The sequence below is a fragment of the Eremothecium gossypii genome, chromosome V (assembly GCF_000091025.4).
Source record: "Eremothecium gossypii ATCC 10895 chromosome V, complete sequence".
Classification (NCBI taxonomy): Eukaryota; Fungi; Ascomycota; class Saccharomycetes; order Saccharomycetales; family Saccharomycetaceae; genus Eremothecium; species Eremothecium gossypii.
The window spans coordinates 585862-599302 of NC_005786.2; the positions used below are offsets into that span (position 1 = coordinate 585862).

Genomic DNA, 13441 nt, shown 5'->3' on the forward strand with positions numbered 1-13441 from the left:
TAGGCGCTACGCTCGCACTGAACAAGAGTGGTTTGATGCGGCAACAAAAAGAGTTTCCCAGGAACCAACGTATCCGCGCACAAACAGGGAGCAGTGGCAAGAGTTGGAACAGACAGAGCAGGTGTTGAAGCCACTCAAACATTGGTAGGAGGTTCAAGTCAAGAGCTGCAGAAAATTTTTTGGAGAGCGAATTCGGGAGAGCAGGAGACGCCGGTATGGGGAAACGCGTGTACTTGGATAATACAATAGAGTTCCTAAAAGGGCGTGTGTACCTGGGGGCATACGACTATGCGCCACAGGACTCGGAGGAGGTGGTGTTCTTCACGGTTGAAGACACGTTGTTCTACAACCGGTTTCACCTAGACTTCGGGCCCATGCACATAGGGCACTTGTATCGATTTGCGGTGATCTTCCACGAGATCTTGAACGACCCGGAGAACCACGGGAAGGCGGTGGTGTTCTACTCGTCCACGTCGACGCGACAGCGCGCGAACACGGCGTGCCTCCTCTGCTGCTACATGGTGCTCGTACAGGGGTGGACGCCGCACCAGGTGCTCCAGCCGCTTGCGCAGGTGGACCCGCCGTTCATGCCGTTCCGGGATGCCGGCTACTCGAACGCGGACTTTGAGATCACGATCCAGGACGTCGTGTACGGGATTTGGCGCGCGAAGGAGACAGGGCTCGTGGACTTGAACACATTCCGGCTCGAGGTGTACGAGAAGTACGAGCGCGTCGAGAACGGCGACTTCAATGTGCTCACGCCGGACTTCATTGCGTTTGCATCGCCGGAGGAGGACATGCGGCGGCCGTACGTGTCGGGCCGCACGCGCTTGAACCAGCCGTTCAAGCGCGTGTTGGAGTTCTTCAAGGACAATAACGTGCAGTTGGTGGTTCGCCTCAATTCGCATTTATACCGTGCCCAGCACTTTGAGGACGTCGGAATCAAGCATCTTGACATGATATTCGAGGACGGCACATGTCCTGACCTATCTATTGTCAAGAACTTTGTGGGCGCGGCGGAAACTATCATCAATCAGGGCGGCAAAATCGCAGTGCATTGCAAAGCGGGCTTGGGCCGCACTGGCTGTTTAATTGGCGCGCATCTTATTTACACTTATGGTTTTACTGCGAATGAGTGCATTGGTTTTCTCCGGTTCATACGTCCGGGTATGGTAGTAGGACCGCAACAGCATTGGATATACTTGAACCAGAACACGTTTCGCGAATGGAAATACACGATGAAGTTAAGTATAGAACCCAGTGATTTAATCTGTGGACTCTACCCGCTAGTAACATTGGAAGAATACAAACTGCAGAAGAAGGCTCTTCGGAAATCCAAAGCAGATCATGAGGGGGACTACACTGTCGATGAAAACACTGTCACGCCCCCAAATAAAACCTTGGCTAGCCGGAATAATGAATTTTCGCATACAAATGCTGTCCCACAGGAGTCTCCAGGACAGCCCCGGAAAGGGCAGGATGGTTCGAACACCATTGAAGATATAAATAATAAGACTAAGCCAGTTTCCAGCAATGGAAAACCGCCAAGAAAGGTTGATGAAAACACTTCGAGAGTCCATCATAGCAACAATAGCGATAACGAGGAAGACTCCATGCTGATCGACAGTAGCAATGCCACCACAAAATCACCGTTATCTTCCATGACCAAAAAACAAACTACAAACACTTCTATGGACGATGAGTTTGCCTTGCGGCAGATACTCCCTAAAAATAGACGTTTAGCATCTTCGGGTTTGGCTACTACTGATAAAAGATCGGCTAGTGGAGCAGGAGTGAGGAAGGTTTCCGGCACAGCGAAGCGCTGAGGTTTTAAGAACTCGTAAGAATCATTATGTCTCTTCTTCAACCGAATTGTACCGTACCTTAGACTGTCACCCTTAAGAGATGCATTTCTGTTGCATCCAAGGAGCCGACTGTATCTTCGATGCGAGTAGCGATGAAAAGAACATGCACAATAATCCAGACCTTAAACCTATAAACTGTAAAATATGTGCTCTTTCTATCCTTATCGTTGAAACCGTTCGCTCAGTTTCCCCAACCTTCATATTACGTACCACAGAAAGCATATCTTAAGCATTTGTTATATATAGCACGGTATCAGTAATTCACCACTTTTATGCCTCACGCTGTTATAGCGTGTGGCTAACTTCCCACCACTCTCACTCGGCTGCGACCAGGCCATTTCCCAGCGCGCCACTTCATTGCCCAGAATGGCATATTTACGTACACATTCGAGTAGTCTGGTTGCGATGCCCTGCCCCCTCTGCTTCCTACAGACCCAAATACGAGAGATCCCTAACCGAACTCTAGGCACAACTTCCGGCACAAGCTCTCGCGTACTGACACGCATCCATCGGCCACGGCTGTCATCCTCCTTCAAGTATTCGACCGTGATCGCGCCTACTGCCCTACCATCTTTAATATAGACAAAGGCTCTCCCCATGCTGCTTGTTCCTTCCTCAGACCAAAAGTCATTCTCATCGTGCGGAGCTGTGAGCTCATTATTAACTATGTACATGATCTCCATCATCGCTTTCACCTCCGCAGTCTTGCCAGGAGTGATGTATACGATGTAATCCTCTCGGTCCGCTTTCGCCCCGTTACCGCTGGCGTTCCCCCCAGAGGTCGAGGGCGGAGTGATGTACTGGCTGCTACAAGTGTCTTGTATGGCTGTCCCCCACGATGCAAGCCACTTTTTACCGTACAAGTGCAGATCATGGTACTTCTTATGCTCCGCGCAGTCTGCAGGGGAATCGATGATGTATGACATCTGACACTCTGTGCATTTCTTAAGCGTGGCAGAACTATGCGCAAACTTTAGCCTGGACTGAAGTAGTTTCGTAGGTTTCCTGGGTGATCTATTCTTCTTTACTCCCGCCATCTTCGCCGAAACGAGCGCGAGGTCATCACTATTACTTTTGATATTCTGAGTGAGACGATCTTACCGAAGGCGAAACCTCTTCACAGTAGTTTTTTATCTATGGCCGAACAGTACAACTGAGAACTGAACGTCTGACACGCACCGAATAGGCACGATGGTCCAAAGAACTGTTGCAGTTATGATTCTAAGGAAAGCCCATTCATGAACTAAAATGCCTTGGAAATAAAAGTTATACGATTATTTATGTTTATTTGATAGAAATACAAGGAAGCTACGACAGTAGTGTAAATCTACATGTCATAACACAGAAAAGAGCAGAAAGTAGTCAATTACTGCTGCCATTTTATAGTCCCTATTTTATATTAGGTATCCGGGGTTTAACCCAATAGGTAGAAAAATGGAATGGCCAAAGCCAACAATGAAGGATGCTTCTTGACACCGGCGCCATCAAAGACCGAGATGGAAGACGAAGGAGCAGTCGCTGAGGAAGAGACCCGCGATGGATAACCGGATGAAGAAGTGACGGATGGGTGTGGTGGAGCGGAAGTGTGGCAGTTGCCCTCTGGACATTGAGCACCTGGCTTGTTACCTGTTGGTTGCCCACCGACTGGAGTCTCAGTAGCAGGCGGGACAGTGGTTGGTGTGGACAACTGACAGCCGCCTTCTGGGCAGACGGTCTTAGTGGTCTTGTTCCCTAAGGTTGCAGTGACAGTCGTTAAACCGTTAGAGTTGGTACCAGTACCTGTCACAACAGGAGGTAGCTCTTTCACCTTCGTGGTATGGGTGGCCACGCTGGTAGTACCATTAACCATGTGGGTGGTTGTGCTTTCAGCGTACGCCTCGTTGTATGTAACAGTCACCACAATATCTTGAACGATGATGGTCGTGGTGTCGTCCTCCGCTGCGGGAACGGGTGTAGGAGTGGCATTAGGTGGAGCCGAAACGGAAGAGCCAGTGTTGTGCACAAAAGCGTGAGTAACTGGAACAGATGGCACCGCCTTGGAAGCCGGAACAGAAGAGCCGGTTTCATGTACAGGGCTTGTGGTAACTGGGGCTGTAGAAGCAGACGCAGACGCAGACGCAGACACAGGAGTAGGTTCTGTAGCTGGAGCAAAGGTTGTCACTGTTTCGCACTCTCCGTTATCGCAGTTGGTGATGGTAACCACCTGTTCAATAACCGAGGTGTACGTGGTGGTGATATCATCGGAAGTTATCACGATGATAGATTCCGAAGCCCCACTAGGTTTAGGTGGGGCACTACCAACAGGAGTAGAAGATACAGCGGAGCCGGATGGCTTCTGGCCGCTAGAGACTGGGACGGACGTGGTGCCGGATGGCTTCTGGCCGCTAGAGACTGGGACGGACGTGGTGCCGGTTGGCTTGTGTTCGCTAGATGGAGGAACAGACGTGGTGCCGGTTGGCGCACATGGAACAGTGGTCTTCAAGGTGACGACACTGCCGCTGACAGTAGTGGTAACAGTCTGGGTAGTGTAGCTCTCAGCGGACGATCCGGTCGTCGAGGAAACGTTTTCTGAGGTCTTTGGCAGAACAGAGGTACCAGTTGCCGGAATAGAGCTGCCTGCAGATCCTGATGGCACCTTTCCGCTAGAGGAAGGAACCGATGTGCTAGCAGATGGCTTCGCGGCGCTAGAGACTGGCACGGACGTGTTGCCGGTTGGTGTACATGGGACAGTGGTCTTCAAGGTGACGACACTGCCGCTGACAGTAGTGGTAACAGTCTGGGTAGTGTAGCTCTCAGCGGACGATCCGGTCGTCGAAGAAACGTTCTCTGTGGTCTTTGGTACAACAGAGGTGCCGGTCGTCACAGGGATAGAGCTGTTAGTGGAGCCTGATGGCTTGTGTTCGCTAGATGGAGGAACAGACGTGGTGCCGGTTGGTGTACATGGGACAGTGGTCTTCAAGGTGACGACACTGCCGCTGACAGTAGTGGTAACAGTCTGGGTAGTGTAGCTCTCAGCGGACGATCCGGTCGTCGAGGAAACGTTTTCTGAGGTCTTTGGCAGAACAGAGGTACCAGTTGCCGGAATAGAGCTGCCTGCAGATCCTGATGGCACCTTTCCGCTAGAGGAAGGAACCGATGTGCTAGCAGATGGCTTCGCGGCGCTAGAGACTGGCACGGACGTGTTGCCGGTTGGTGTACATGGGACAGTGGTCTTCAAGGTGACGACACTGCCGCTGACAGTAGTGGTAACAGTCTGGGTAGTGTAGCTCTCAGCGGACGATCCGGTCGTCGAGGAAACGTTTTCTGAGGTCTTTGGCAGAACGGAGGTCCCGGTCGTCACAGGGATAGAGCTGTTAGTGGAGCCTGATGGCTTGTGTTCGCTAGATGGAGGAACAGACGTGGTACCAGTTGGCTCACATGGGACGGTAGTCTTCAAGGTGACGATACTGCCGCTGACCGTGGTGGTCACGGTGCTGGCAGTGTAGCTCTGAGAGGACGATCTATGAGTTGAAACACTTTCTGTAGTCTTTGATACAGCAGAGGTTGGCGTCTCTGGTGCAGAGCTTGGAGGCACGCTGGATTCGCTGGTCTTTGGCACAACTGAGGTTGGCGTCTCTGGTGCAGAGCTTGGAGGCACGCTAGATTCGCTGGTCTTTGGCACAACCGAGGTTGGCGTCTCTGGTGCAGAGCTTGGAGGCACGCTAGATTCACTGGTCTTTGGCACAACTGAGGTTGGCGTCTCTGGTGCAGAGCTTGGAGGCACGCTAGATTCGCTGGTCTTTGGCACAACCGAGGTTGGCGTCTCTGGTGCAGAGCTTGGAGGCACGCTAGATTCACTGGTCTTTGGCACAACTGAGGTTGGCGTCTCTGGTGCCGAGCTTGGAGGAACAGACGTGGTGCCAGTTGGCTCACATGGAACAGTGGTCGACAAGGTGACAACACTGCCGCTGACAGTGGTGGTCACGGTGCTGGCAGTGTAGCTCTGAGAGGACGATCTATGAGTTGAAACACTTTCTGTAGTCTTTGATACAGCAGACGTTGGCGTCTCTGGTGCAGAGCTTGGAGGCACGCTGGATTCGCTGGTCTTTGGCACAACTGAGGTTGGCGTCTCTGGTGCAGAGCTTGGAGGCACGCTAGATTCGCTGGTCTTTGGCACAACTGAGGTTGGCGTCTCTGGTGCAGAGCTTGGAGGCACGCTAGATTCGCTGGTCTTTGGCACAACCGAGGTTGGCGTCTCTGGTGCAGAGCTTGGAGGCACGCTAGATTCGCTGGTCTTTGGCACAACCGAGGTTGGCGTCTCTGGTGCAGAGCTTGGAGGCACGCTAGATTCACTGGTCTTTGGCACAACTGAGGTTGGCGTCTCTGGTGCAGAGCTTGGAGGCACGCTAGATTCGCTGGTCTTTGGCACAACCGAGGTTGGCGTCTCTGGTGCAGAGCTTGGAGGCACGCTAGATTCACTGGTCTTTGGCACAACTGAGGTTGGCGTCTCTGGTGCAGAGCTTGGAGGCACGCTAGATTCGCTTGTCTTTGGCACAACCGAGGTTGGCGTCTCTGGTGCAGAACTTGGAGGCACGCTAGATTCGCTGGTCTTTGGCACAACTGAGGTTGGCGTCTCTGGTGCAGAGCTTGGAGGCACGCTAGATTCGCTGGTCTTTGGCACAACTGAGGTTGGCGTCTCTGGTGCAGAGCTTGGAGGCACGCTGGATTCGCTGGTCTTTGGCACAACTGAGGTTGGCGTCTCTGGTGCAGAGCTTGGAGGCACGCTAGATTCGCTGGTCTTTGGCACAACTGAGGTTGGCGTCTCTGGTGCAGAGCTTGGAGGCACGCTAGATTCGCTGGTCTTCGGCACAACCGAGGTTGGCGTCTCTGGTGCCGAGCTTGGAGGAACCTTGGATTTGGTTGTTTTCGAACAGGACGTGGTAGAGGACACAGACTCGGAAGACATGCTCTCGCTGGTCTTTGGTAGAACTGAAGTTGGCGTCTCTGGTGCAGAGCTTGGAGGAACCTTGGATTTGGTTGTCTTCGAACAGGACGTGGTAGAGGACACAGACTCGGAGGACATACTGTCACTGGTCTTGGGCAGAACAGAAGTCGGAGTCACTGGCACGGTCGTGGTCGTCCCGGTTTCGGTCCCCGGCTCCGTGCTGTGGGGAGGCTTCGTGTGGGGCAGCTCGCCGCGCGGCCAGCAGTACGCGGGCGAGTCCTTCTGTGAGTGGTTCATGTTGTCCACGTTGGAGCAGCCCATTTCCAGATCAATCGCAGTCGTGCCGTACTTCCAGTCCGAACAATCGGTGTGGCCCTGGCAGTATTCGTACTGGATCTTGTACTCTGGCATACACACCTTGCCATCCCCGCCATCCTGCGCGTACACGCGGAACGTGGCCTGGTAGTCGCTGGGGTTGTCGATCAAAAACGTGTGTTCGTTATAGCCGAACAGCTGGAACGAAGACCCGTCCGGAGAGTCCACCCCAATTATCTTCAATGACCACAGAGACTTGAGCGGCGTGGGGTCGGTGCCCTTCGCGCGAATGGTCACCGTATACACATTGTCGTATTCCCACTCGACCTTCTCGACTGAGACCTTGTAGGGTGCGTAGCCGCTATTCTTGGCCTTCCAGGTGAAATCGTACTGTGGGCAGTTGTCGTAAGGAGTGACCTGTACGCCGGCGCCGCCAATGGCAGTCCTTGGTACCAGGTTGGCGTGGTTCGCTGTACCTGGCCCCTGTGCTGCTGCCAGCGCTGGCAGTAGCCACCCGCTGAGCGCGACAGTACTGGCCTTCTTGAATTGCATGATTCTGAAGTGTCCTGGCTGGATTGGCTATTCGAGGGACGAAACTGAGGCTGCAGTCTGTCGTTATATAGGCCACCAGTGGTGTTATTACCGGCCACATCAAGTCACAATGTGTCTGCGTATCACCTACAGTAGCAGCGGGCGCCTCGATTCAAACTGCCAAATATAGTATACCGGCATGGTGTGTCAGAAATCCTGGGGCAGGAGGCGCATCGGGGCTTTGAAGGAGCCTATACCGGCGTCAAGGCCAACAACACACATGCCTTCTTGGCATGTCCGCGTGCTGCATGGAGTAGGCGATGTGCCACTTCGGGATTACGTTTCACGGCCCAATGTTTTCGCTGCCTATTTGGGAAAACACGAAACGGCGGGAGATATGACGGTAGCTCAGCGTGCAGAATTAGGTGCCTGCACGCTTGACGGCGCGGCGCACGGCACATACCGGTTGCCGCCGAGTTTCATACCTGCGGCGCAGAGTACCTCGGGCGCGACGCAGCGCCCAGCGGGCGGCGGACACATACCGGAACGAGAGTCTTGATAGTCTGATATTGTGTGCAAATATTACGCACTCGATGTCTCTTGCTGACGTGGCGCGCAATAGCGCTTTTTGCAAGGATTTTTCAGGATTCGTGCGGGCTTCAGCCCGGGTAGATGTGTAGACGGACCTCGCAGAGGAACTTAAGGATGTTCTCACACCACTCGCACTCCGGGGAGTATGTGGCGCACGGGGCGGATACGCTAGAGGCTGTGGTGGCGGAGGCGCTACGGCAGGGCTTCCACACGTACTGCCTGACGGAGCACATGCCCCGCCTAGATGAGGCATATCTCTACCCGGAGGAGCGGTCTGGGGCCGCGGCCAGGGATTTGCGGGGGCTCGCGGAGTTGTTCGGGCGCTACGTGGAGCATGCGGCACGGTTGCGGCAGCACGTGGACGGCATGGCAGTTCTGGTGGGTATGGAAGCGGAGGCGTGTGACCGGCAGCACGTTGCATACGCCAAACGGCTGCTGCAGGACTTCGGCAGTCACGTGCAGTTCTGCGTGGGGTCTGTACACCATGTGTATGGGATCCCGATCGACTTCAGTCAGACGCTGTGGGATTCGGCCCTGCAGCAAGCAGGTGGCAATTTGAAACGGCTACTTGCCGATTATTTTGATTGGCAGTACTACATGCTGCGCGAGCTGCAACCAGAAGTTGTTGGGCACTTTGATCTGATCCGGCTGTATCTGCCGCGTGACAGATTTTGGGTCGAATTAGGCACCGGCGCAGTTTCAGACACATATCTCGGGGGTAATTGGACGCACATTGCTTTAGTTTCTGCCCGCATCGTTTCCCTGTGGGAGGATGTGCAATCTCGCGTGGTAAGAAACCTGGAGTATATTGCATCGTATGGAGGCTTAGTAGAGATTAATTCTGCAGGTCTCCGAAAAGGACTCGCGGATCCATACCCACATCGCGATGTTGCTCTTTTGGTAAAGCGGTATGCGGGCGCGAGGTTTGTTTTGAGTGACGACGCACACAGTGTGTCACAGGTCGGCACCGAGTATGTGCGTACGCTCGAATATGTAGAAAATGTGTTACAACTGGAAGGACTGTTCTACCTAGCAGAGGCGAGCAGTGGGCCTACTGCGCTCGAGGCGAAATACATGAGTTTGCAAGAGATAAAAGAGAGCCGCTTCTGGAAGTAGTGCAGCATATAACAACATCAACATTAATTATGGTAGTTTCTAGACAGCCGACAGCACCGAATATTGCCGGCGCGTGATAATGCATCCATCACCAATGTGTAGCGTAACGCGGCGTTCGCTTAGTACGAGCGGCCAAACATACAGTAGTTTACGGCAGGTTTATCACATTTGATACACTTCTGGCCCGGTGCTAGAACGGGCTGTTCGAAAGGAACACACAGAGACTTGGCGCCCATACTTGGGGCTTTTTCGTCTACTTCATATTCGTCACCATCGTCCTTCTTCGCGGAAGATGCCTTGATGTCGGTTTCACACTCGGGGACGCCGCACCATGGCGATAGAATAATGTTCTTCTTGTTCAACGTTGGAACAAAATCCTTCCATTCCGTGACAGTGATCAAGTGGTCGTCGAACGATTTTTTAGCCTTTTGGTATAGCAACTGGTGCATTTCGTCTAGGATTTGCGGTATTCTCTCCTCCAGGTCGGCTAGCGGAACGCTGATCTTCGCGCCGTCGTTTCTCCGCACGGCCGTGACCTGCGCCTTCTCCATGTCCTTAGGACCAAATTCCAGTCTCAAAGGAACACCCTTCAGTTCGTACTGGGCAAACTTCCAGCCCGGGGTGTAGTTGTCAGCATAATCCCCGAGGACTCTGATACCGGCCTTATGCAATCTGTTTTCAATGGCCCTGGCGGAGTCGTGGATCTTGGATCTAACATCCTCCTTCGTCTTCGCGGTAATTCCAACTGGCAAAATCACTACCTGGTGCTGTGCAACTCTAGGAGGGATAACCAGACCCTTGTTGTCAGAGTGGGTCATCACCATCACACCAATAGACCTCGTGGACAGCCCCCAGGAGTTCTGGTAGGCATGCACCTTTGGATGCTGGGGGCCAAGAGGGTTCTCGACACAAATGTTAAACATCTTGGAGAAGTTCTGGCCCAGGTGGTGCGAGGTAGCGCCCTGGATACCACGGCCGGTCTGCGGAATGTAACCCTCAACCGACGTCGTGAAGTCCGCACCGGCAAACTTCTCGTTTTCCGTCTTGGTACCCTTCACAACTGGAACAGCCAGCAACTCAACATACACCTGCTCATAGTGGTCCAGGATCTGCATCACCTCGTCGGTGGCCTCCTCCTTCGTCAAATGCGCGGTGTGGCCCTCTTGCCACAGGAACTCCCGCGTCCGCAAGAACGGCTGCGGATGCTTGAACTCCCATCTCACTACAGAGGTCCACTGGTTGTACTTGAGCGGCAGGTCTCTGTACGACTGCACCCACTTCGCGAAGAACGGGTACATCGCGGTCTCGGAGGTCGGCCGGATCGCAATGGGCTCCTCCAAGTCGGAAGAGCCCGCCTTCGTCACCCACGCAACCTCCGGCGCAAAGCCCTCGATGTGGTCCTTCTCCTTCTCCAGCGCCCGGGACGAGATAAACATCGGGAAGCACACGTTCTGCACGCCCATGCTCCGGATCTTGCCGTTGAACCACTCCTGGATGCGCTCCCAGATGCAGTACGACGCCGGCTTCAGAATGTAGCACCCGGAGATGTCGTAGTAGTCCAGCAGGTCGCCCTTGACCAGCACCTGCTGGTACCAGCCCGGGAAGTCCAGCGCCTTGTCCACGGTGATCCCGATCAGCTTCGCGTCCGCCAGCGCAGCCGACTCCTTCACAACCGCCGCGCCCTTCTTCGCCTTGGGCGCCGCCGCCTGCACCTCCTGCGCAAAGTCCACCTCCACCGCGCCGTGCTTTTGCAAGTACGCCATCAACGCGCCCTTCTCCACCGCCACCCCGCTCAGGCCCACCGCGGCCTCGTCCGCGAGCGCTGCCAGCTCCCGGTCCACCAACAACTGGAACCCGTGCTGCGCCTGCTCCAGGTGCGACAAATCAAATGCCTTCGCTGTCTCCACACCAAAATGACTCTGGAACAGCTCGTCCCGCGCCAGGCGCGGGTCCTTGCTACCGCTGGCGTGCGCTACGACACCAACTGGGGTCGTCGTGCTCTGTAGCGCCACAACCACTACTGGCACGGCGATCGCCGATTTTGCTACCTTCGGCTTGAACACCAGCTGCTTCACTGGGGCGGCACACTCTGCATCGAGGGCCAACAAGGCAAACTGTTCATTAAGAGGCATGCTGCTAACTGAATAACTGTATGATAGATCCGAACGTCTGCTCTGGTGGCCTAAGATGATGCCTAGTAGCCTTAATTCTAGAGTTACTCCTCTGCGTATGTTGCAGACAGAACTGAACTGGGAATGGGAAATCTGTGAAAATTTTTTACTGCGGGATGATGCAACCTACACTTGCCAACAAACCGTCAAGTACAAGCTGTCCATAAGGGGATTAGAGCAGGCATGTCGATCTATATCAACGAGCTGACGGGCGCTGACGAGGCCGGGCGCGGTACCGAAGAAGCACCATTCAAGTCTGCGGCATTTGGGCTGTTTGCGCAGCAGGACGGCGAAGAACCAAAGGTGTTTACGTACAAGAGCGATGAAGGGGCCGGGGGATACGTTGAGATCAGCGCTTCAGGGCTAAAGAAGGCACGCAAGGGCGCGGAGGGCCTGCGCAAGGCCGCGGCGAAGGAGGTGGAGCAGCAGCGGCGGCGCGCGGAGCAAGAGGCGCGCGATGCCGCGAAGAAGCTGGAGCTCATGAGCATCAAGATCGAGGAGGACGCGTCGTTGCCGCCCGCTGTGGGGCTGAAGGTGGGCAAGGCTCACGGGGCGGTGGGCACGCGGGTGAAGGTCTCGGGGTGGATCCACCGGCTGCGGATGGGCAAGGCGGTGGTGTTTCTGGTGCTGAGAGACGGTACGGGGTACCTGCAGGCCGTGTTGTCCAAGGACCTCGCGCGCGCGTACCAGACGAGCACGCTGACGCTGGAGAGTACGGTGACGTTGTACGGGACGGTCAAGCAGCTGCCCGAGGGCAAGACGGCGCCGGGCGGCGTGGAGCTGGACGTGGACTACTACGAGATTGTCAGTCTTGCTCCGTCGGGTGACGACTCGTTCAGCAACCGTGTGCAGGAGGGCGCGGATCCCTCGCTGCTCATGGACATGCGGCACTTGATGCTGCGGGGCGAGTCGCTGTCCGCGGTCATGAAAGTCCGGGCCGCGTTCCTGCGCGCGATCCGGCGCGTATACGAGGACGAGGGCCTGCTGGAGGTCACCCCGCCATGCATGGTGCAGACCCAGGTCGAGGGTGGCTCGACCCTGTTCAAGCTCGACTACTACGGGGAGGAGGCGTTCTTGACGCAGTCCTCGCAGCTGTACCTGGAGACCTGTCTGCCGGCGCTGGGAGATGTGTTCTGTATTCAGGAGTCCTTCCGTGCGGAGAAGTCGCACACCAGGCGGCACCTGTCCGAATACACGCACATAGAGGCCGAGCTGGGCTTCGTAGACTTCGACCAGCTGTTGCGCCACACGGAAAGGGTCATAACCTCTCTTGTGCGCTACGTGCTCGAAGACCCAGTTGCTGGCCCGCTGGTCAAGCAGTTGAACCCAGACTTCGTGCCACCGCAGATGCCGTTCATGCGCTTGGAGTACAAGGACGCCATCACCTGGTTGAACGAGCATGGCATCAAAAATGAGGAGGGCGAGGAGTTCAAATTCGGCGACGACATCGCCGAGGCTGCGGAGCGGAAGATGACCGACACCATCGGCAAGCCTATCTTCCTGACCAGATTCCCGCTGGAGTTGAAGTCGTTCTACATGAAGCGCTGCGCTGACGATCCCCGTGTCACAGAATCGTTCGACGTGCTCATGCCAACTGTGGGTGAGGTCACGGGAGGCTCGATGAGAATCGACTCGTTGGACGAGCTGATGGCCGGCTTCAAAAGAGAGGGCGTCAACCCAGAGCCGTACTACTGGTTCAGCGACCAGAGACGCTATGGCTCCTGCCCTCACGGTGGCTACGGGCTAGGGACTGAGCGTATCCTGGCATGGTTGTGCAACAGATACACGGTGCGTGACTGCTCGCTGTACCCTCGCTACACAGGAAGATGCAAACCTTGAGGGTCACAAGTGAACAGATACGGAATATAGGTAGCATAATAGACGTCCTATCGGACTCAACAGAGAGACCTTTACTTATGTCAGGTTCA

At 54.9% G+C, this 13441-nt stretch overlaps 6 protein-coding genes across 6 annotated transcripts; 3 read left to right on the top strand and 3 right to left on the bottom strand.

Annotated features, from left to right (window-relative positions):
• Nucleotides 1-215: 215 nt before the first annotated feature.
• On the top strand, nucleotides 216-1826 carry CDC14 (phosphoprotein phosphatase CDC14; the record flags this gene model as incomplete). The annotated part of the gene is made up of 1 exon (NM_210190.2): nucleotides 216-1826. The coding sequence occupies one exon, from the start codon at nucleotides 216-218 to the stop codon at nucleotides 1824-1826; it is 1611 nt and encodes a 536-aa protein (NP_984836.2).
• A 275-nt stretch (nucleotides 1827-2101) lies between these two features.
• Nucleotides 2102-2902, bottom strand: ECO1 (Eco1p; the record flags this gene model as incomplete). Its single annotated transcript, NM_210191.2, has 1 exon — nucleotides 2102-2902. The coding sequence occupies one exon, from the start codon at nucleotides 2900-2902 to the stop codon at nucleotides 2102-2104; it is 801 nt and encodes a 266-aa protein (NP_984837.2).
• Nucleotides 2903-3279: 377 nt separating this feature from the next.
• On the bottom strand, nucleotides 3280-7656 carry AGOS_AEL023C (AEL023Cp; the record flags this gene model as incomplete). Its single annotated transcript, NM_210192.2, has 1 exon — nucleotides 3280-7656. One exon carries the CDS (start codon nucleotides 7654-7656, stop codon nucleotides 3280-3282), a length of 4377 nt encoding a protein of 1458 aa, NP_984838.2.
• A 651-nt stretch (nucleotides 7657-8307) lies between these two features.
• Nucleotides 8308-9342, top strand: HIS2 (histidinol-phosphatase; the record flags this gene model as incomplete). The annotated part of the gene is made up of 1 exon (NM_210193.2): nucleotides 8308-9342. The coding sequence occupies one exon, from the start codon at nucleotides 8308-8310 to the stop codon at nucleotides 9340-9342; it is 1035 nt and encodes a 344-aa protein (NP_984839.2).
• A 119-nt stretch (nucleotides 9343-9461) lies between these two features.
• On the bottom strand, nucleotides 9462-11474 carry AGOS_AEL021C (proline--tRNA ligase; the record flags this gene model as incomplete). Its single annotated transcript, NM_210194.1, has 1 exon — nucleotides 9462-11474. The coding sequence occupies one exon, from the start codon at nucleotides 11472-11474 to the stop codon at nucleotides 9462-9464; it is 2013 nt and encodes a 670-aa protein (NP_984840.1).
• A 222-nt stretch (nucleotides 11475-11696) lies between these two features.
• On the top strand, nucleotides 11697-13352 carry DED81 (asparagine--tRNA ligase DED81; the record flags this gene model as incomplete). Its single annotated transcript, NM_210195.2, has 1 exon — nucleotides 11697-13352. One exon carries the CDS (start codon nucleotides 11697-11699, stop codon nucleotides 13350-13352), a length of 1656 nt encoding a protein of 551 aa, NP_984841.2.
• Between the last annotated feature and the right edge of the window lie 89 nt (nucleotides 13353-13441).